General features: G+C 27.5%; 1 protein-coding gene across 2 annotated transcripts in view; it reads left to right on the forward strand.

Moving 5' to 3' along the window:
* Positions 1 to 22,890, forward strand: part of LOC111690376 (myc protein) — a 48,124-nt gene extending 25,234 nt beyond the window's left edge. For both annotated transcript variants that reach the window (XM_023452846.2, XM_023452845.2), the window contains exons 2-3: positions 1,427 to 3,056; positions 22,000 to 22,890. In XM_023452846.2, coding sequence (XP_023308614.1) covers positions 1,562 to 3,056; positions 22,000 to 22,835 — 2,331 coding nt within the window. In that variant the 5' untranslated portion in view covers positions 1,427 to 1,561 and the 3' untranslated portion in view covers positions 22,836 to 22,890. The remainder of the gene's footprint in view (positions 1 to 1,426; positions 3,057 to 21,999) is intronic.
* The last annotated feature ends 671 nt before the right edge of the window (positions 22,891 to 23,561 follow it).

Genomic DNA, 23,561 nt, shown 5'->3' on the forward strand with positions numbered 1-23,561 from the left:
TTCTCTATAGAAACAAATGTTGTACAATCAATTTTCTATAGAGGAAATTGTAATATACATAAATTTTTATAGAGAAGTATTATACATAAATTTTTTTTATAAAAATAACTGTTATACATATAATTTTTGAAGAGAAAATTGTTATATAGAAATTTTTCATAGTAATATACCCAATTTTCTATAGAGAAATAATAAATTTTAGAGTGCCGACTATAGAATACGTATGATCGAACTTAATACCCAGTAGTCGACACCCCTATGCCGACAATAAGAATTCATAAAAAATTGTGTTCCTAATGGCGGCAGCGATTAAAATTACAAAAAAATATATTTTTAACTAACTTTTTCACTTTAAATTAAATATTTCAACTGTTTTCTTTCATTTAAATCAATTTTTGTCAAATAAATCATTTAATTTCATATAAATATTCACTTGTTTAAGGTGGCACTAAAACTAAATTTTTTTTAAGAAAACTGACAGTACTACAAATACTGCAAAGCTGTCACTAAAAAACGTCAAATATAGAGGAAATTAGTAATCCTACTTAAATTTACCCATTTCATAAAGCAAAAAGACCATATTTTCTATGAAATATAGATCAAACCTTAATAAATTTGTACAGCTTTTCTTATTTATTTACATTTTTATGTAAAAGATGCCGACTACTGGGTGATGCCGACATTAGGTGCATTTACCCTATTGTTTATTACAATTCAATATTTAACATTTCTCTTTAAATTAAAAATAAAGTTTTCTTTCAGAAGAGCAATTTTTTTTTACTTAATATGGCGCCAAAATAGCTTAACATAACAATAAATAGCAAAAAATATAATATAAATACCTAAAAATAACAGTAATTTACAACAAAATACCACTAAACGCCCACAAAACACACAAATATTAAGAAAAAAAAAACAGCAACAGAAAAATGGCAAACTATCATTTGTATTTTAAATACATACACCCACACATATTACAACAATAAGTAAGAACAAGAACCAGAAAAAAAAACATTTACAAACAAAAGTAATACCCTCCTTCTCTTGTCACTAAAATTTACTCGCACTTATAGTGTTTATTATTGTTATTATTATTTTCTACTGTTTTCATTTCTCAGTTGTTTCTCTATTGTTTTGTTTTTGTTTAGAATGCAATTTTTCAGCAAATGATGTTGTCCTATTAATAAAGTATGTATGTAGATATGAATGTGTGTTTTTATGAGTAAGAATTGATGAAGTGTTAATTGTAACTGAAAAAAAACAAACAAACCAGAAAAATTACTCAATAAGTATTATGTTGTTATTGGTAATGCTTGGACAAATGGAGTTTATAATAAAGAAAAATTTATAACAATAAAACACAAAATAATTCATAATTTAATACAACAAACTAAATATTCTTCTTTTTATTTTATTCTCTTTACAGTTTATTGATTAAACTATAACAAACAACCCCTACCCTCCCTGCACATTAGAAGATCTGGCATCTTCTCTTGTTAAGGATTATTCAAAACCCAAAATAATTTGTGATAAATCGGACCTTATAGAACAAATCGACAAAATGGCAAAACTTTGCAGTCCTTATGGGACCTCACCCAATAGCTCTTTTCTCAGTGAGTTATCAGTCAATGGTTTCTCTGATGATTTCCATCGCATACAACCCGATTCTTTTGATTTGATATTCGATGATTTACCCTCCATTTATGGCGATATACAAAAAATGGAATCAGACAATGGTTTTTCATCGTATGGCAGTGACATGGATTTAGATATGGATGTCAAGACCGAAGTACGTAATACAGATTTAATGTGGTGGACAGCACCACCCACTACTATTCTATCAACATCCGCCTCCTCCATGTCCAGCGACATTAGTTCGGGGGTATCATTGGCCGCCGTAATGGGTGGCTCTGCCCACAACAGCAACAGCCCACAAACGCCTAGTTTACAAATTAAGGTAGAAAAAGAAGAGCTGTATGCACCCACCGTGGTTACAGCCAAAAAAGTAAATCCTATGAAATTTAAACAGGATACAGTACAGATTAAACAAGAACCTACAGATGATGTTGAGCAACAGTTGGCTCATCACCAAATACCAAATAGCAAGACAACGCCTACAGCTGCAACCCAAACAACGTCAACCCAACAACCACATCCTGTTATGCTAGTAAGTACGGCAAATATTAATAATATACCACCTGGCACCTCGTTATTACGCAAATCCCAGCAACAACAGCAACAAAAGAAATCACAGCAACAGACACGCGGCACTCTACACATAACAAAACGTGGTGATCAACTATTGCCCTCAGCTAATGCCATTAACACCAGCAACCACATAATATCTACAGACTCTACTAGCCTATTCAACACCTCCGCCAGCTCTACCAACTCCCTACTCTATCAACGTCCCGATACACCACACAGTTTAGATGATGATTGCTCTACAACCGAATTCAAACATAATGTCGACCTAAGAGCCTGTGTCATGGGCAGCAATAACATTTCTCTCACCGAAGAACATGAGTTTGTGAAAAATGTTTCGCAAGATGCACTGGATACGAGTAAAAAACTTATCGATACACGTCGATACATGGGCAGCAATAACATTTTTCTCACCGAAAAACAGGAGTTTGTGAAAAATGTTTCACAAGAACTACAGGATACGAGTAAAAAACAAATCGATACACGTCTCGCTATCAACTACTCCTTTGTCGATGTCTTAGATGTTATCAATAATACCGGCGAATATCTAAAAACTCCCACGACGACGACGAGTAGTAGTTCGAGCGGTTTCAGTAGTTATCATTCGGCTCATAACAATGGTTCAATGCGTTCCTCCGAATCTGTTTCCGATGAAGAATCAACAATGGGTTCAAGTTCATCATCGCTATTGGATGAAATCAGTTATGGTGCTGGTGGTGTCTCGCCGGTATCAAGTCAATCGTCAAATAGTAGTACGCAACATTATATGCAACATCGAGATCACAGTTATACACGCTGCAAAGATGGCATGGATGATTTGAGCACAAATTTGGAAACACCCTCGGATTCTGGTGAGTTGGTCAAGTCAATTTTTTTTGTTTGTTTATTATTATTGTTAGATTTTTTTTATTTAAAAGAGGAGTTTTTTTATGGGGAAATTTATTTAAAATTTATTTTATTAAAAAAAATATATTTCTAAACATATTGTTTAGACTTTGTAATCTTATCGTAATTATTATTAGTTTTGTTTTTATTAAATACTTGATAATTACTATATTTTGCTTTCGACGTCATTCATACCGTTGAAACAACATTCTCTTTACGTGTGATTTTTTTATTACAAAATATTGTGAAATTGTTGGAATATACATACATATGTATGGGTTGTAGTGTATATACAATTTTCTTGTGCTGCAGCTAACCCCCCTTAATGTAGGCTACTACAATTTTATACATTTGAAATTAAAGGAAAAAGAGTTGGGGATGAAAGAGTATTTAGCTGAACAGAACTTAGCTGTCCAAAAAGAGAGTTATAAAATGCGCAGGTTGAAATTTGAAGTTTAACTGAATGCATTGTAATTTTTACTACGCCTTAAAGTATGCTTTTGTTTTAGTTTTTTTTAGCTTTAATTTTGTTAAATGGTTTAAATATTTTAAGGTTACACCCAAATAGTTAAAAATTACGAATTTTTTTAAAAGTTTATAGTATTTTTTTATATATATTTTTAAAAACTCGTAATACCTAGTATATTTATAGGCTTTTTAAATATTAAAACCCAATGAGTATTAAAAAGCAGATAACATTAAATATGTGTTTTTTTATTACATTATAATGTAGTAATTGAGTTATTATTAAGTTTTTATTTAATTTTTCTTTCTGTCTGCTTTATTTTCATTAACATCTAAGGCTATTTGCCTATTCAATTTACTACCCTACCCCAAGCCATGCCGGCTTAATGTTTTTACTCTATAATAATTTTAGTTGTTTTTTTTTTTTTTTGGTTATTTACCTCTTGCTGTTTTATCTCTTTTAGCAAGTACATATTTCGGTATTCTTGCAAAATGAGCGAATCTGCGCAGTTCATATTAATTAAGGCGTAGATTTAATGCCGGGCAGTATAAACTTTTGTTATACCTAAATAAAAAATTAAACTCTCTTTTGTTTAAAAACTAACGGTAATCTGTAGTTTTGTTGTTATTTTTAAATATATAGTAGATATTTGCAGCTAGAAATTTGAGACATTTAAGAGTTGATTTCATATTTTGGCGCGAAATATTATTTTGTTTGTATTTAAACTAGTTTAAATAAAAAATATAAAAAATATATAGTAAGAGGTCATTTGCTCATTAATTGTATTTATATATATATATCGTTTTGCACTCATTTGTCTCTTTTAGTGTTTCTCTTTAAATGCAATTTATTTTGTTTTTTTATCTACTAATTGTATAGTAATTTTTTTAGTTTTTTGTTATTGTCACTGACACGTTTGCATTTTTATTATTTCTATTATTTTGTTTTTTATTTTCATTTCTTAAAATAAATAAGCATCGTGTTTAATTGTGTAAGTTTTTATTGCTAAATGTTTATATTTATTTTGCACCGGTTGTAGTTCCTGTTTTGTGTGTGTGTTTTTTTTTTGTTGCTAAGTGTTCTAAATTTTCTAGATTTCAAAGATTTAACATGTTTCTTCTGTTTAAAATTTAGTGACTTTTTTAATTTTTTTATAATTTATATGACAACTTTGGAGAAATGTTTTAAATTTTTTAAAAATATAACAGAACTTTGTACTTTTTTCATTTATTAAAAAATTTCCTTGTTTTATTAACAAAATTAAACTTAACAGCCATAAATTTTGTATTTAAATTAAAATTTTGTTTATTTTATGACTCAAAATCTTTTTTTAAACACAAAATTTTAAGAATTTTGTGGGTTTTTTGTTTATATTTTTTTCAATAATTTCAACTAAATTTCAATTTCCTAGAATTTAAAACTTTTTACAAATTTTAAAATAATTTAAAAATATTATTTATACATTTTGCTTAACGTTTTTAAAATAGGCTTTAAATTTAAACAAAAGTCTTTAATTAGTTTAAAGAAACTTCTTAAATTTGTATATAATAAGCAAAAAAAACCGGCCGGCAAAAAAAGAATTTTTTTACAATTGCAATGAAATATCTAAAAAAGAAATTTTTTTAATGCTGCAATGCAACCAACAATAATGTAAATGAAAGGCGGAAGTATAGATTTGATTCAAGAGACCATCTCTCTAAATAAAATGAAACCAATACAAACAGAAAGACAGGCAGAACGACAGACAGACAGACCAAAAGGCTGATTGTACTATACAGCAGCCTCCACAAAAGCAATATTTAACGGAAATTTGAGCGGAAATATCACAGTGTATAATGAAAAGACAACAACTTATTGCAAATACAAAAAAGAGACAACGTCGCTGTGTATGGGTGTGTCGTCTGTATGAAAAAGTTAGTTTAAACGACTAAAAGTAGGCACCACTTTTTGTTTATCTAACAAAATACCTTTAGTACTTTTAAAAAAAATTTATGAGTTTATATTATTAAAATTTAGATACAAATTAATAGGAACTTTAATTAAATTAAAATTTTCTTTATTTAAGGAAAAAAAACTGGATTTTACTCTCTCTCTCTGTCCCTCTCTAGGTAAACTAAAAACCATATAAAAGCTTTCTATTAATATCGTAAAAACCCCCCTTAAACAATAGAAAAAAAGCTTTATTTACATTGAATTTTACACACAGGGTTAAAGTACCAATATTTCTCAATGCAAACACGGTATAAAGAGTATAGAGACAACCTAACATAAGTTACTCTAATAGTACTACTACAATTACAACAACAACAATAAAAAGCTTAACAACAGCAACAATCATACAAGCAATATTTTGTGTAGCCGACGTACGACCTTGAGTATTTTTGAGTATAATAAAAAAATGTTTATAGCTACACGTGTGTGCAAATCAGAGATGGGGGAATGGATTAACAAAAAATAAAGTTTGTCACAACCAGAAACTTATATAAAAGTACTGAAAAGACTCTTTTTTTCTTCTCAACTAACTAGATCAATAAAATCTATTGCAAAAACCAATATTTTAAAACTATTTTCCTTGTTGAAACTTAGTATTTATATATTAAGCTTGTGTTACCAACTCTGATTTAAATAAATTGACTGAAATATGAGTTAGAAAATAACAAGACAACGTTATAAAAAGAGACTAAACGAAATACAAAAACAGCAACAATAATAATTTCCATGATGTAAATCATGGGGCCGGTCGGCGACGCCAACAACAAGCTATATTATATATTTTACTATGTACTACTAATGCCGCTCCTAGTGCACTTGTACTAGTCTCAAGAGAGCTTTAAAACATGTTTTTTTGCTCTACAGCTATTAGTGACAAGGGGTTTTAAGAGCTGCAAAGGGATATATGTATATTTTCTCATAACGGTTTTTTAAAGGGGGGTAATTTTTAGCAACAGACACATTAATTCATTTTTGGCGCCATTTCAGGAAGAGAGTAATAGACCGAGAAAAAAAGAGAGAGAGAGAAAAAACACTAAATTAAAAGAGTAAAGTTTTTCTACGTTTGTACAGGAAAAAAACCCTTAAAGTAGACTGCAGAAAACATTAAACTTTAATAAGGATAATATTTTTATTAGGATTTGAAATTATAGTTTAAGAAAAATAAGTTCAATAACCTTTAAAAAACTAATGAATATTATTTTTAATTTAAAAATTAACTAAATTACTAACAATTAAATTTTAAAGATTTTTAAAGTAAAGCAACAGTTTTTTTTTAAACAGACAACGCCTTTTAATTTCAAATCCCTAATATACAAAACTTGGTGTATGTGATAAATGTATTTGTCAGCCTTAAGCTATGCTATGCTATCATTTCTTTTTTTTCTTTTGGCAAATGCCTTTGTTTAGCTGTACTTGAGATTTCGTTCTTGTTGTTGTTATTGTTGCAACAAAAAACACTTACACATACAGTTTGCTTTAAGCTTTTTCAAGTACAAACAAACTCCTAAAATGCTGCTCTTTTCTTTACAATTTGTTGTTATTCTTGTTTAGCAAAGCTGTTAAAGGATCCTTTTGTAACTAAAAATTATAAATATATATGTATGTATGTGTGTGTGTGTTTTTATTTAACTAAGTGCTTAATGCCTGTTAGTTTATACAAGTCTTTTACAGTCCAATTCCCCTTTTGGCTTCTTTGCGAAAAAAATGTATCATTTATCATTATTATTTTTCTATACAAAAAGAAATACAACATAATTACTGCGTCACAATATGTTTTATGACAGTTACACTTTATAGATAGATAGATTTTTTTAAACACACACACATTCACAAAATTTTTATTACTCTTTATGGCTCATAAAAAATGTAAATTTTGCAAAATAATATGAAAAATAGTATATTTTTAATGGCTGGCACAATGGTAGACATAATATATAAAGCATACTTTTAGGAGTTTTAATTCCTTTTATAACTATTGCCTAATTTTTGGGGAGATCTTTTTTTTCAAATGGTATTTTAAATAGTTAAGGGATTTTCTTTTATAACAAAACTTTTTAATTATATTTTAATATTATTAAGCTGTTTGTTATAATTATAATTTAATTTTTTATTAAAATCATACAACATTTTTGAAACCAGTTTGTTGTAGGTTTTGTTATATTACTCATCTTTTTTTCTTCTAAATTATTAATTATACAAATTGTTTTTTACTTAATTAAACTATAAAGCTATTTCATTTATGAAATCATCATCATCATCGCTTGGTTATACCATCATTCATTTTGGAATTTCTATAAGATTTTTTCACAGTTTAGAATTAATAGTTTTTGTTTTTTTTTCGTTTAAAAAAGATCATGATGTAATTTTTTAAATATTGCAAATTCTAAACATTTCTTTCTTCATTCACTCTCTCTTCCTCTGTCTAAGACTCTTTAGAAGAAAACGTTTTTAAAAGTACTTTTTGTTTTATAGAATTTCGTACCCCATTAACATTATTTGATTAAAAAATAACAAAAATTTTATTTTCCCACACTTAAAAAGCCAACAACCAGCATCTTGATCTTCATCATCATCAACATTTTCTTCCCCTTTTACGTTTCATTTCATATCTTTTTGCAAAAAATATAATAAGAAATTCTCCCACAGCTTCCCTCTAAATAAAGTTTTGACTTTATATAATCATATTTGTTTTTTTTTCGCTTTACACAAACATAATGTGTCATATATTTTTTTTACAAACATGATCATTTTTTTTGCTTTCATTCATTCCTGATAATGATCATTGTCGTCTGCCTGATGATGTTGATCTTGGTTTAAAGGTTAAACCATATATATATATATATATATTTTTCATCAGTCGTCTTGTTGCAACTTTACACATGAGTAGTTTGTCAAAGTTTTTGCGAGATAGTAAGTACTATCTGGCTGCTACTTGTACTCCCCATTTATCTTGTCAGTTTTAGACTCTGGTAGCTAGAAGAAATTTTTGAATGAAATTTTTTTCTTATTCTTTTCTTTTTTTCTCGATTTTGCTTGCTTCTTCTACAAAAATATTGTGTGTCATGCTTGACTTAACAGTATTGCAAGTGTTGCATTGTATAATATTGTTTAAAATGTCTAGAATTGTTTTTCATTTTGTTCCTAACCACATAATGCTGCTTGAAACCACAATATGTTTGAGGATTTATTTCTAGCAAAGAAAACATGATTTAATTCTTCTTTTTCTATAGACTTTTTTTAGTTTGTGTTTTAGTTTATTTCTGTTTTAAGACATTTTCTTTATGAATTTTTTATTGCTTTAATTTTAAAATCAAAATTCTTTTTATCAAACAAATTAGTTTGTTAGCTTTCACTTTTTGTTTGAGTGTGTGTGTGGATTTTTGTCTGTATAAGTTTAATTATGAGATTTTCCTAAACTTCCTTCCATATTTATTTTCCTGTCATTACAATTTCAATTAAGAAGAAATCCCTGTTGTTGTTTTTTTTTTGTTGGTCTTTGCCTCTCCTCTCTGTGTTATTTTAGTCGTGTGAATTAAAATTGTTTGAAATTCACAACATGTGTAAACAATATTATTTCCTTTTGTGGTTTTATTTATTTTTTATCAATTTCACTTTTTAAAATATAGTTTTCTTTATGCTAAAATTTTCAACATGTGTTTTTATTTAAAAACATGTTTTAATTATAAAAGTTTTTTAAGGCGTCAAATTGTTTAAATTGTTCTGTTGTTTTTAAATTATTTTCACATATAAAACATAGCATTGAAGGTGATTTGTTAAGCATTACTTTAAAATATTGTTATATTTGTTGTAAATTATTAAAAAAAACTTTATAATTATTTAGCATTAGTTTAAAAAATTGATAATTACTAACAATAAATGTTGATTTTTTTATAAAGTAATGTTTTATTCTATTCTATTCACTATTTTTTACTATGTCTTATTAAATCTTTCAAAAAATTATTAAATTTGTAATCTTTCTTAAATTTCCCATAAAATAATTTAATTTCCTTTAGAGTAGAATTAGAAAAAAATACTAAAAACCAAACTAATATGATTTATTTTATCAATTGTGTCATCATCATCATCAGCGTCGTCATCATATCCATTATGTACTCAGATGACTGGTAACATATGTCGGCTCATTGTAACACTAATGTACAAACACTAACTACAGAGAGAAATAAAAATAGATATTTTATTATATTATAAAGTTTATTACATTAGCCAACATGTTCGGCTGATGTTGTTGCTGCTAATGTGTAGGTGTTGTTTCCTACACTTACGCAGTATAGAGATAGTAGGAGGCCTACATTATTTTTTTTTTTTTGCATTATGACTTGAGATCTAACACATTAATAGGAAAAACCACTAACCAATGTACATACAAATACGCAATACAAACATACAATGAATATTTCCTACACTATCGCACTTCCTCTACATACTTATACTTGCAGAATGTATAATAAACAATACCACTTCACCTTCTTGAGAAGGGTATATATAATATTGTGACCCTATAAAGTACATATATGTATTCTAGATCCTTATAGATAAAGAAGTCGATTAAGTTATAACCGTCTATATATATGTCTGTCCGTCTGGTTATGTGTCTGTTGAATCCAATTTTCTTAAGACTGCAGCTATCTAGGTGGGTCCAAATCTTTACTAAACCAGTCAAGAAGTTTGCTATTTAAAAACAATAAAATCCATTTATAAATAACGGAGATATAAGCAAAAATCTAAGGCAACTTTTGAAAATTTCATTAAAAAATACACTCTTACACTGTAAAGAGTGTGCGTCATAATTGTGGCATGTGCAAACATAAACCGCAACAACTTGTTGAATGAATTTTTTGTATATATGTATGTATACAATTTATAGATTTTTGTTTTCTAAATAAAAACAACCTGTCCTTATTGTTGGTTTTATTCGTGCTGAATAGTTAAAACATTTTTTTATTAATTCTTTGGAGTTTACCTGTTCTTATACCAGTTTTTTTTATTTTAATTAATTCCTTTCGTTTTGTGTTCTCAGTGTGACATTAAATTTTTGTCATTATCTTTTTTGTTTTCTCACACAATGACACTGTGTCTCTATCTCTTTAGCTATATTCACTGATTTTTATTTTCTTTTTTGGTATATCTTTAGAGTTTAGTATTTCAACTTTCTTCATTTTAAACACAATCTGTCTGATGTTGCCGCATAAACAATAAAATAGAGTTTATTGTATTATCTAAATACAGCATGACGCATACATATATATATCCTTTCTTTGTGTCTTGTCAAAGTCTCATAAATAAAGTATTTTATGGCAATTCTGTTAATATTTAGATATGTTATTATGATTATTGTTATAATTAGATAGAAATCTTGTCTTTATAATGAAATTTTTTAAAGTTTTCTCTAGAACTATAATTTTAAATCTTTTTGAAGTTTTATTTTATGAAAAATTGTTTAAAACATTTTGTCATAGTATAGACAATTTTTCTTTTGCAATAATTAGGTAATGCTAAGTTATGTTAAAGGCATTAAATATTAATTTAAGTATTTAACTGCTTTAAAGTAATAAATCATTAAAGCATTAAAGCATTACTAGATAATTGTCTTGCCCACACAAATACCCTTAAAAGCCCTGACCTTATTCCTTTTTTTTTTTGTATGAACAAAAATAAACTTTTTGTTTCTCAAATTTATCAGATTTTTAACAACATTATTGAAAAATCAATTTAAATTAAAATTTAATTTATTGTCATTGCTCTAGACATTCATTCTTTACAACAGAGACAATACGTTTTATTTAACCGGTTTTTAAAATCATGTCGCTAAAAAAAGCAAATAAAAACCGATAAAAGTGCATAAATTTCATACTTTCCCACCATAAACTTAAGCAGCATCTTCTTTAAAGGCTGGTTGAAGAGGTACGATAAAGAACAGAATACCAGCAAAAAAACCCTATACCAAGTTACAATCAACCAACCAACCAACTAACTAACCATTCAAGCAGACAGCCAGCCAGTCAGCCAACCTACAAACAATATTGTTTACAATTGTTGCTGTTGTGGTTGCCTGTTGCTGGCAATATCTGTATTATAACCTTGCGCAAGAGTTGTTGTTGCTGCTGCTGTCTAAAGGTGTTGCGCATGCTTATACATTTTTTTCTTCTCTTGATTTTGCAGCTTAAACCTTCTTTAGTATGTCCACGATTTTTACATACTTTTAATGTTATTGCTGTTTGTGCTATTGATCTTGGCTTAAATTTTTCTGTTTGTTGAGTTGGTAACAAAACTTTACTTCACTTGAGTCTGTCTGTCTGTCCGTCCACCAACAAACACTACTCTTAACATATTTGTTTAAACGCCTCAGCAGCAGCATCAGAAGCTTAGCAAGTCAGCCAGCCAACCAGCTTTTATGTTGTTAGTCTTATAGAAAAAGTCATTGCCTTTGTATTGCCAACTACTCTGATCTCTTAGTTTTTTTATGTTTAATGTCTTTTCATTTAGCTGGAGAAAAAAAAACTAGTTTTTTACATATTTTACAATAAATCTTAACGTTATTGTTGCTAGTGGCATTTTTACAAAGTCACCAACAACATCATCATCATCATCATCACCATCATAGCCATAGTTGTCGTCATCATTATCATTAAAATTCTTATTCCTCCGCTCTTCTTGCCTCATTTCAATGCATTGTTATATTCAGTTTTTAAAGCAACAAAAATTTTAGCCTTCTATGGTTTATTGGTTGTTGGTATTCTGAGTCTGAAAAAAAAAAGAAATTCTTTTACGTAGTTTTGCGTGTATCGAATATTTATGTTGTTGTTAAATTCATTATTGAATTCTTAGGAATTATGCAAATTTTTTTTATACATTCATATGTACATACATGACTTTAAAACGGAGGATTTTATCTATAGAAAAAAAAACTGTTAGTTTTTGTAATTCTTTGGAAAATATTTATTATTATTATTTTAAAATATTGTCAAGTTAATTTAATTTTTGGCACAAAAAAATGTTTTTTACAATATTTTTTAACAAAATTTTAAAATATTTTATGATTTACAGTAATGCATTACTTGACAATTACTTAGCATTACTTAATAATTATATTTTCAATATTTTTAACTAGGTTTGTTTAATTTTTTACAAAATTATTTATGAATAGTATCTGTAATTACTTAGCATTACTTTTTAAATGTTAAGCATTACATTTTTCATTTTTAGTTTTCTAGCTGGTAATTACTAGGTAATGCTTAAGTAAAATTCAACACTAAATATCTATATTAAAGTAATGCTTAGTTACTAAAGTAAAATTACAGATTTCTTTAGTATTTTTTTTTCATAGTAAGGTTTTATAACTAGATCGTCGCTATTGCTTACACAATAGCTTTATAAACAATGATCTGTTTATTTTACAACTTTTAAACGAATGTTTTTTTTTTATTAATAGTTTATAAATAGTTTATAATATCTTACTTTCTAAAGCTTTTTCTTTCACATTATTAATACGAAAACAAAAACAAAAGAATTTTATTTTAAATTATGAATGAATAAAAACCACAAGTTCCGTTTGCCAAAGCTTTTTTTTTTATTTTAATAATAAGCTAAGTAGTAAAACTGTGATGTGAATGAATTTGATTTTAAAGGTCAGTTTGATTTAATGAATAGATTTCAACACAGCTTTCTTAAATTTAAAGCTGTTGCTAAGTTAAATTTTATGTTATTTATTTTTTTGTTTTATTAAATATTTGCGATAAAGTTAAGGCAGAAAATTTTTTTTTAATTTAATTCTTAAGAAAAAGAATAATTTAAGATTTGTATAATTTCGATTATTAAAACAAGTTTTTTTGCAAAGAGAGAGATAAGATTTAGTACTAAATATCTAGCAGCAAGTGTTTGCTAATTATTTTTATTAATTGTATAGGTTTTTTTTTTATAAATTTCAAAAATGACCTCCAAAACTATGTGCTGAATTTTTTTTATTGTTTAAAAAAATTTGTTTCTAAATGTTGCATGTAATAATTTTCAAATCACTATGAAAATGCTGGGTTTTTTTCTTTGTCTTACAACAGCAGTCATTCCATTCACTTTATAGTTTCACGTGTTTGTGCTGCATTTTTTTGTATGTGCAACAATTTGAGGGGCCTCTGTTGGTTGTTGAAAAGGAATGTAGGTTGGTGGTGTAAGAAGATAATAAAAATTGTTGCTTTAGCTTTAATAAAAAAAAAAAACATACAACTAAACTAAAACTGGAATTCGATAGGAGGACATGAGACAGTCGTACTCTAACAATAATAATACTTACAACTGGCAGTTTTACAAACGACATATAGCAACAATCTCTAATGCATAATATGCATGTTTGGCTTGACTCAGTTGCGGTATTATGTTTATATTGCCACAAACAAATAATAGAGTTTTAAGCTAAAGAAAAAACAATAACAACAACAAATAATGCCATAAAATTCAAATAGACATTATGACGAGACAAGACAAGACAACAAGTCGTCTACTAAACAATTGTATGATGTGAACAGGCATAATAAAGAAAAACCCACAAAACCAGCCACTATATACTGTTTTGAACATAAATACCTCCGTTTCTTGTATACAGGAAAAGAGGACAGACGTCTGGCTTAAAACAGCAACAACAACAACAACGGCGACAAAGATGACAACGACATATGAATTAAAAGAATTTCAAAAATTCTTTAGACTTAGCTTAAAACGAAGCTAGTGTGAACGCTGTTTATTTTAATGGCAAACTGAGAAAAACGTGTGCAAAAAAATTATAACACGCGCTTATCTAGAAATAAAAAAAATATTTGCAAAAAAATAAAGCTTTTCTCTCTAAGCAAGCTTGTCACTTGTTGAGTTTAGCAGTTGCTGCCTTGTGCATTCCTTTATCTCTAGAGCCTCTTACTCCCCAACTTCTAAATACTTTATAAATGCGGCAAACTAGTTTCAATATAGAGGAGAAGGAAGCTGCTACCTCCTACTCTACTCCTCTAATTCTCTACATAACTTAATGCTGCAACAGCAACTAAACAATGCATCAATGCAGTCAGTCATCTTACAGATGTATGTATGGATATGTGTAGCTTATGTATTTTATGATTGACTGACGAGAGTTTCTTCTTTTTTTCTTTCTATATAGCTGTTATGGTGTGCATTATTTTATTCAAAGCAAAATAGAAAGATAGCAAAATATTTGAAAAATGTCAGAAGAGAAAGGATTTTTGTATAGAAAAAAAAAGAAAGAAAGAAAACTAGACATAGTAATTGCTGGTTTTATTTTCATTTCATGGGAGACATTTATTTTTCTATTTCTGTAACTAAATTTTTTTTTGTTATTTTATTTTACTTTTGCAAAATAGAGTAAAATGGCTCATGCAACTTGTAATTGTATAAAAGGAATTTTTTAGTTGTAAAAATTAATTAGGAAAAATAGTTTAGATTATATTTTTTAATTATTTATTAAGAAAATTACATAAACATTTTAAGGCATTACCTAAAATAACACAGCATTATATAAAATTAACCATAAAGTATTAAAATTAGTTGCATGACATTTAACTTAATTTTATTAGCAATGTAATAAGTTAAGCATTAAATTATTCTTTTTTTTTCATTTGTCAGGAAATTTGAGCTTTTTCTCGCTCTCTTTCTCTCTCTCTCTAGTTAATCAAGTGAAATTGTATATTTTTCTTTTTTTTTCAAAATTCCATTTCAATTAATTTTAATTAAATTTTTTTATTTCATTCATTAAAATTACGAATACTTATACACTTTATATTCATGTAATAACATTTTGCATATTTATTTGTTTAAAATCGTAAGTGTGCTGTGTGTTAGTGGGTGTGATGATGATGGCATGTACTTCCGCAACAAATTCTATTAGTAAACACTTCCTGTTTGACAATTACTTCTACTAACTGTTAAGCAGGAGGAGCTCTTACCCACTACGCAGTTTTTAATTATAATACAAAATACCCTGCAAATCGTGTGGACAGTCCCTATCTATCTAACACTACCACTCAGGGTTACTGTCCACACAACATGTGATTGTCCTATGAGGAAGTCAATTGTCATCTCATAGATTACGAAGAGACAGAGAAATTGGTTAAGTTAGTTTTTTATGTTTCCACTCTTTCGCTTACAAAGTAGACACTAAAGTGACAATTATCTTCTAACTTGTTTATAAAGATGTCTGCGGTATTTTCGGATACTTTGACTCTTTAATGAACTATTGGGTATGTTTGTATATACTTATGACTATGTATTGTAAATATTTGCTATAGCATGAGAGTGTGTGTGTGTGTACCTAAAGTAAAGTTCAGAAAACTCTGGCCGACGTTGCAGATAACATTACTTAGCCCTAGAAAAGGCATTTTTAGTAGTCTTAGGTGGCATTGGTGTGGTATGTTTAATGTTTAGAATTTTTCATTGTCTAGAGAAGCACTTAAGGGATTCCCAACAAACATTTACTGCTAAAGTGATAATATGGGGATAGTTTTTTTTGTTTTATAGGCCTATAAAAGTACACACACACACGCCAACCCACCCGCAGCTTTTTGTTAACTAGACAAACTATTTACTGCTTATATTAGCCATTATTTGTTTAGCTACTAATTATTTAAGTGTGTTTAATGTTCAAGTATGTAATGTAATATTGAAGTAATTTATATATATATATTTTTTTTTTTTTGAAATTGAAATTTCTAACTAAAGTTGATGAAAAGTAACAGCATTATAAGGGCATTACTTTAAACTATGAAAAAACTTAAGAATACTGCAAAAATTAGCTAAGCATTACTTTTAATTATTTAAGTAATTAAGTTAAAATATGAATTAAAACAAATAAATTTAATAAAAAAAGCTTTAAAAGTCTAAGCATTGTTAAGGCATTACTTGTAATTATGTTATTGCAAAAATAAAAAAAAAACTTAAACAATTACAAAAGCATTGAAGCAAGTAAAAATTAAAAAAAAATGCCTCTTAAGCTCTTTTTCACTCAATCATTAAGTTATTTAAATTAGCAACTTGTTTAACAAAAGCATATTGTTATCTTAAAAAAAATGCGTTCAGATTAAAATAGAAAAAAAGAAAACCAATATTTTTGTTCGTTGTCAAGTCAAATAATATGACGAACAGACAGGTTTTTTTTTCTTCTACATAAAAATTTTGGTAAATTCCAATTTAAAACAAAACGAAGGGCGAAATCATATATGGGGGGGGGGGGAGGTTGACAAAAAGTATACAAACTATCAATAGGCACGTGCTTACAAAACAAATATACATACATACAACATAATATTTAAATATATTTTTCAAAAAAAAAAAAGAAAAAAACTATATCGGTAACATGTGATTTAAAACGAACACACACATATAATTTAAAATAAATATTTAAACAATTGTAAATTAAACAAATGCTATTTAACTTTTAAAACAATTTAAAAGTTTTACTTTAGAATTAATTGAAATATTAGGCCTTAGTGTAAATTTAAGCAAATCTAATAAAAAACACATTAGAACGATACACAAAGCTACAAGTTTTCAGATATTGGTACACATTACCACTCTTGCCTATTTATTAGTTAGATTATTGTATTTGTATTTGGTTTTCAACAAACAGCAAAAAAAAAGATCGGTAACAGCATGTAATTAAATTAATTATAATTTTTGTTGTTTGTATACCAGCAAAAACAAAAAAAAAAATATTTTTATATATATGGTCAAATAATTCCCAAATGTATCTATCTTTTACTCGATACCATGAATGATTGTGTTGTTTGTATATCATTTCAGAAAACTTTATTATTATTTCAACATGTTTTTATTTACTTTTTGCCACTACCACCATCATCATACATCACAATTTTAGTGCAATTTGCACATGTTATTATATATAATTATAAAACAAAAATAAAAAACCTAATAATAATTCTTGCAAATACCATTAAACTAAACACACACACATATACAACCAGATTCGCTTTGATATCTGTATTATTAAAAGATAATTGTTTACTTATTGTGAAAAAGTAACTTAAAATAGAGACAAAGAAATATTACTAATAAAACCTAAAAATTTATTGGCATTAGTTCCAAATTAGAGAAATGTGTGGTAATAGTTTATTAGCATTACTTAAGCTTAAACAGAAGCAATATTATATAATTTTTTTTTAGTTTTCTTTCAATATTTTGCTAATTAACTAGCATTACTTGAAATTATGTGCTTTTTATTACACCAATAATGTTAAAAATATAAAATATGCTAAAATTTGTAAAAGCATTACTTAAAAATCTTTAGCATTACATACGCATTATTGGTAATTACTTTAAAAAATTCTAAAAACAATAAGGAAAAACACCAAATTTGTTAATTAAATGGCAGAATTTTGTTCAGCATTACCTTAAAAGAATAATGCATTACTTAAAATGGCTAGCATTACCAAGTAATTGCTTGCATTAGTTTCAAAATAGTTAAATTATTATATATTTACTTTAAATTTAACAAAATTTTTAAAGTTTTCTTTTTAATATTTGGATAATTAATAAGCATTGACTTAACATTACTGGCAATTATTGGTGTTTTATTACGGCACAAATGTTTATATCAGTTTTAAAACTATAACATGGTAAAATTTTTAAGAACATTACTAAAGCATTACTTGCAATTACTTGATACAATTTTAAAGAATGTTAAGGAAACTCCAAATTGTTTTTTATTATCAAAATTATTAAAGCATTAATTTTAAATAATAAAGCATTACTTAGGAATTACTGCAAAAATATATAAAATTATTTAATTACAACAAAATTACTTATAGATTACCAAAATTTAATAATTTAAAAAAATGTATCTTTTTTGCAATTACAACTTAATTAATTGTTTTCTTTTCAAGGTAATGCTTTAAATAATTATTGCTAAATTTTGGTAATTTTTTTAAGCATTTACTAATAAAAATTTATAATTTATTTTTTTTAATGATTAAAACAAAAGCATTAGTTCATAATTGCTCAAAAATTAATTATTTTATAAAAAATTTTAAATTGTTATTTTATAACAATTCTATAAACAATTTAAATTAAAATTTCTGGGTTATAAAAGTTTTCCATTTAGTTTTTTTTGTTTTAAACAGTTGCCAACATTTAATAATACTATATAGGACCAGCCGTTGCGACGTTTGCTTTTGGCAGCAACTAAAAAAAATACGCCCCAAATTATCGCAAATCTTAGATAAGAACATATGTGTTTTGCATATGTGTTTATTTTTTTTCTTTCGTGCGTATTCGCATGTGTATATGTATGTATGTAGGTAAAATCAAATATTTAAAGGTTGATGGTGCTATGTGTTACTAAAGCTTAGGTGGCGGACACTTAGACATTTGGAGGAGCTCGGGGGTCTGTTTAAAAGTGTAAAAGAAAATGTTATAGTGCGTAAGATAGGCTGGCAAAATTTACAGAAATCAATTTTTGAAAAAAAAAATCTTGGGAAATTAATTAACACTCTGGGAGTTAAAAAGAAAAATATATTACGCTGGTGATGACGTCAAAAGGAGAGAGGGTGCTAGTGGAGCATTACTTTTGTGCGTTAGTATATTAGATTAAAACTATCAAATAAACGTTTGCCTTTATATATCAACAAAATTTATGCGTAGCTAAAGATTGTGTGTTTGTATATTGTTGCTGTGGTCTAATATTCAAATCTTAGGCTAGCAACACATACAAAATTTATATTTTTATTCCAATTTTGAAAAATTTAAAACAACAAAAAACTACACACAAAACACACATACCAAAACAAATTTATTTTTTAAGTTAATTTAAAACGTAACGGCATATTTGTGAAATGTTAATTAAAATTTAAATAAAAAATCGACAAAAAAAATAAAATCCAAAAGAAATATTCAAATCAACTGTAACTCTCGTAACATATACATACAAAGAAGCTCCCTTTAAAACATTAGGTTCCCTTAACCCTATAAGGTTTAAAAAATTGAGTAAGGCCAGTCACATCGTTCGATCGGCCTATTGTGTTAGTTATTGCTATGGTTTGTTGTTGTTGTCGTTGTTTAGCTTTCAAAGCATAGGCATTGTTTGTGTTATAGTATTTCTAGCTATTACTTTTTGTTGTTGTTTTTTTGCCATTTTTTTTCTTCATAGGCCTAACAATGCCACAAACAACAACATACAATTTCGACTAGAGCACTAATACATTTTAAATAATTTTTTTTCCACTTTTCGTTTTCTTGAAATGTATTTAGTGTTTTGTTGTTGCTAGGCGGAAGATTTCTGTTTTAAGTGTGTCGAGCGCTTTTGACGCCGCATTGCTGTTGTTAACGTCAAGTGTATATAGCCTCTTTTTGCCACCCCACCACCACTACCACCAACAAAACTAGCTATCTTTCTTTATATACCTATAGACGTTATACATTTTTTTTTATAATATTACTCTAATTTTTTTCTTTTATTAGCTTTTGAACCTTGAAAAAATAAAGCAAAAAAAAAGTATTGTATAGTTAAGCAGTAGGAGTAAATATCCTTTTTCTTGTCCTGGAATATTTGTTTTAAAATAAAAATATAATTTTATTATAATTAAAGCTTTCAAGTGCCTAAAACTTTTAAAAATTATATAAAATTCTTATATTTTAATAAGGTTCTCTTAAAAATGCTTATAAAGCTTGAAAATACTAAAAGCTTTTTTTCATTAAACCATAAAAACAAAAAGCTTTACATTTATAACTTAATAATAAAGAAGAGTACAACTTGTATAAAGCTTTTTTAAATTTATTGTAATTGTAGCATTAAAACAATAGTTCCAGTTCCTAAAGCTTCTAAAAGCTTTATAAAATTCTTTACTTCATGAAATTTCTCTTGAAAAGACTTTAAAAGACTAAAAATTTTTTCCTTAAAGCATAAAAAAACATTAAAATTGGATTTCTAAAGCTTTTCTAGCTTAAAAGTTTAAAAATACTAAAAGCTGTACATTTGTAATATTTAAATAACTTAAAATTTGTAAAGCTGTTATTTAGGTTTCCAAAACTATGCTTTTTTACAACGTATTATTACGTTAAAGCTTTTTCTTTTATTTAAATGCTTTAAACAAGTTTAAAGTTTTTAAAATTTCTACATTTGGATTAAATTTTTACTATAATTATGCCAAATAAGGTTTTCCCTCTTTTTTTAAGTTGATAATTTAAAAGCTTTAAGCTTATTTTCTAAATAATGTATACATTAAACAATTTGCTTTCCCATCCCCCCTTCCCTTTTTTAATGTTTCCTACAAAATTTTTCTTTTTCAACTTAAGTTGTAAACCATTTATATTTGCTGTTAGTGTTGTTGTCTTTTAGGATTTATGGCCTTTAAATGATTTTATTATACCAGCCCTAAAAAAGAAATCGTCTAAAGGGCGCCAAAAATATTACAGTTATTTTGCTAGTTTTAACATTTTTTTGCTTTTAAACCAAACAACATGACTGACATTAGATTTACAACCCATATATACATACATATATACACCAGCCAAACCAAAGGTCACTGACTTAGGAAAGTTATAGATATATTTTTATGTTTATATATATAGTACAACAAGAATAATTTAATAATTTAAACATGTTTTGTTTTTGCTACTCCTCACAATTGTGTTAAGGAAGCAATTGGAGGCAAGAAAAAAAAAAGAACAAGTACATTTCTTTTTCTTCTCTATAGATAATCGGCTTTAAAAGTCATTGCATTTTTTTGCCATATTTCTACTTCAATGATCTATAATCGTTAAGAATATGTGTGTGTGTGTGTGTTACATATTTTTACATGTGTGCTCCAAAAAAATAGCAAAGCTCTACCCTGCTGCCGCCTGCTAAACGGCCTGCTTGCCTGATGTTATATAATAATTATGATGTGTAGTACTTAAAGCTCTCTATGAATGAATAATTGCTTAAAGTGTATATGAACTTTATAATATAGCAAAAGACTAAATGTAAGAATTTTTTTGTTTTGTTTTCTGTTTACCAGTGTACACGAACGTTTGGGTATAAAAGTAGGATTAAATTCTAAAGTGTGGGTGGTGGTGTTTTTGCTTTGTTATGGGAGGTTTCCTCATGTTCTTTTAGCATAAGATGACGACATGTATTTTTATGTTGTTATTTCTTCTTCTTCAATTCTTATGAGTCAAAAAAAAGTAGAATGATGACATAATATGCTGCTGCTCTTATTTAATATTTGTTTTTATTAAGTATTGACTTGAAGTGAAGTTATAGTTACAAGTTGATTGTCTGTTAAAACTGCTTGTTAACTAGAAAAGTTTTTAAAGAAAAGTTATTGACTTGGCGAAAGGATTTATTTTCATTTCCCCTTAATAAAAATCTCCTCTTTTGTATTAAGCTTTATTTATAAAAAAAACAAATACTAATTTCTCTTTCTTCCCTCCATCTCTCTTTGCAGAAGAAGAAATCGATGTGGTTTCAATCAATGACAAAAAATTACCCACAAATCCCTCGGATAAGGATCGTCGTGTTCTCCAAACTAAGGTTGCTGATAAATTTAGTGCTGCTCGCATTGTTAAGAATCCTAATGGCTTACGCACCATACCACCACGTCGCGGTTCCTATGAATTCCCCTATACCCCAGCTAGCAGTAGTCCGGTTAAATCTGTTAATAATTCACGTTTTCCCTCACCTTCTGCTACACCCTATCAAAATCAATATACCACTAAATACGTGCAACAGCAACAACAAATGATGGCCGTAGTAGTAAGCGATTCATCAACCGGTGTACCCATCAATACCTTAAGTTCCAATGATAAATCACGTAAACGTTTATTGGCCAATGCTGCTAATAATTCGAATCTTTTGAATAGCAGTGAATTGAGTGCCTCGGTCACTTCGGTTGTCAGCATGCCACCCACTAAGAAACATCGTGGTAAGAAAACCAAACATTTGGTTACCGCTGTCCAATTGCCCAATGGCATTTTGAAACGTCACTATAGTGTGGATGAGACTGCCGATACAATTGAGAAGCGTAATTTACACAATGATATGGAACGTCAAAGACGTATTGGTTTGAAAAATCTATTTGAGGCTTTGAAAAAGCAAATACCCAGCATTAAGGATAAGGAACGTGCACCCAAGGTGAATATTTTGCGTGAAGCCGCTAAGTTATGTGAAGCTTTGACTCGTGAAGATCAACAGTTGATGGAGCAAAAGGCTAAACTTAAAGAAGAACTTAGAAGAAAACGTGAAATTTTAGCCAAGTTGAGAGCTGCTCAACAGTTGGATTGATAAGGACAAGTGTCAGGTTTGGTATAAATTTATCAAAACTTTTTCAATCTTAGTAGAAGAAGAAAAAAACATACATACATACAAACATAGAAAGCTTTGTGTAAAAGCGTCCGGTACGCTTGAAAAGTTTTTCTTTAAAAAAAAGATTCTTTTATAGAGCTTTTAACAAAGCTATTTAGAGCTTTTTTCTGTAAAAAAAAGTTTTGTTTTTTTTTATTATGAAAATTTTTTACTTTTTTTTTGAATTTGAAATTGAGTTTTTTTTCAAAATTTATTTATAGCTTGTAAGTGAACTAGTGTGTTTTTTTTTTAATTTTGCTTATATTAAATATTGAAGAAATAATAACTTTTTATTGACATATATATATAAATATATTTTTAAAAAACTTTTGTAATATTTTTTTTCTTACATTTCTAATGGCTTAACTTTTAATTTTTAATAACAATTTTTTTGTGATAATTTAACTAAAAAAAAAAGAAAAAGAAGATAAACAACCATCACCCAAAAATCATAAGATTTTGTGTGGTGGAGAGAAAACGAAACGGAAATTTGAAATAAAACAAATCAGCAAAAATTTAAAAAAATTTTGTCAGCAACTAACTGAAACAGTTTAATAAAATAAAAACCTAAAAAGCTTTTAGGATTTATATAGAAGGAGTAAACCCCTTTTAGAGAAAAGCTAGACGCCACAGAGCTTAGAAAAGCTAGAAGTGTGAGTAGTAGTA

Source organism: Lucilia cuprina, chromosome 3, assembly GCF_022045245.1.
Source record: "Lucilia cuprina isolate Lc7/37 chromosome 3, ASM2204524v1, whole genome shotgun sequence".
Lineage (NCBI taxonomy): Eukaryota > Metazoa > Arthropoda > Insecta > Diptera > Calliphoridae > Lucilia > Lucilia cuprina.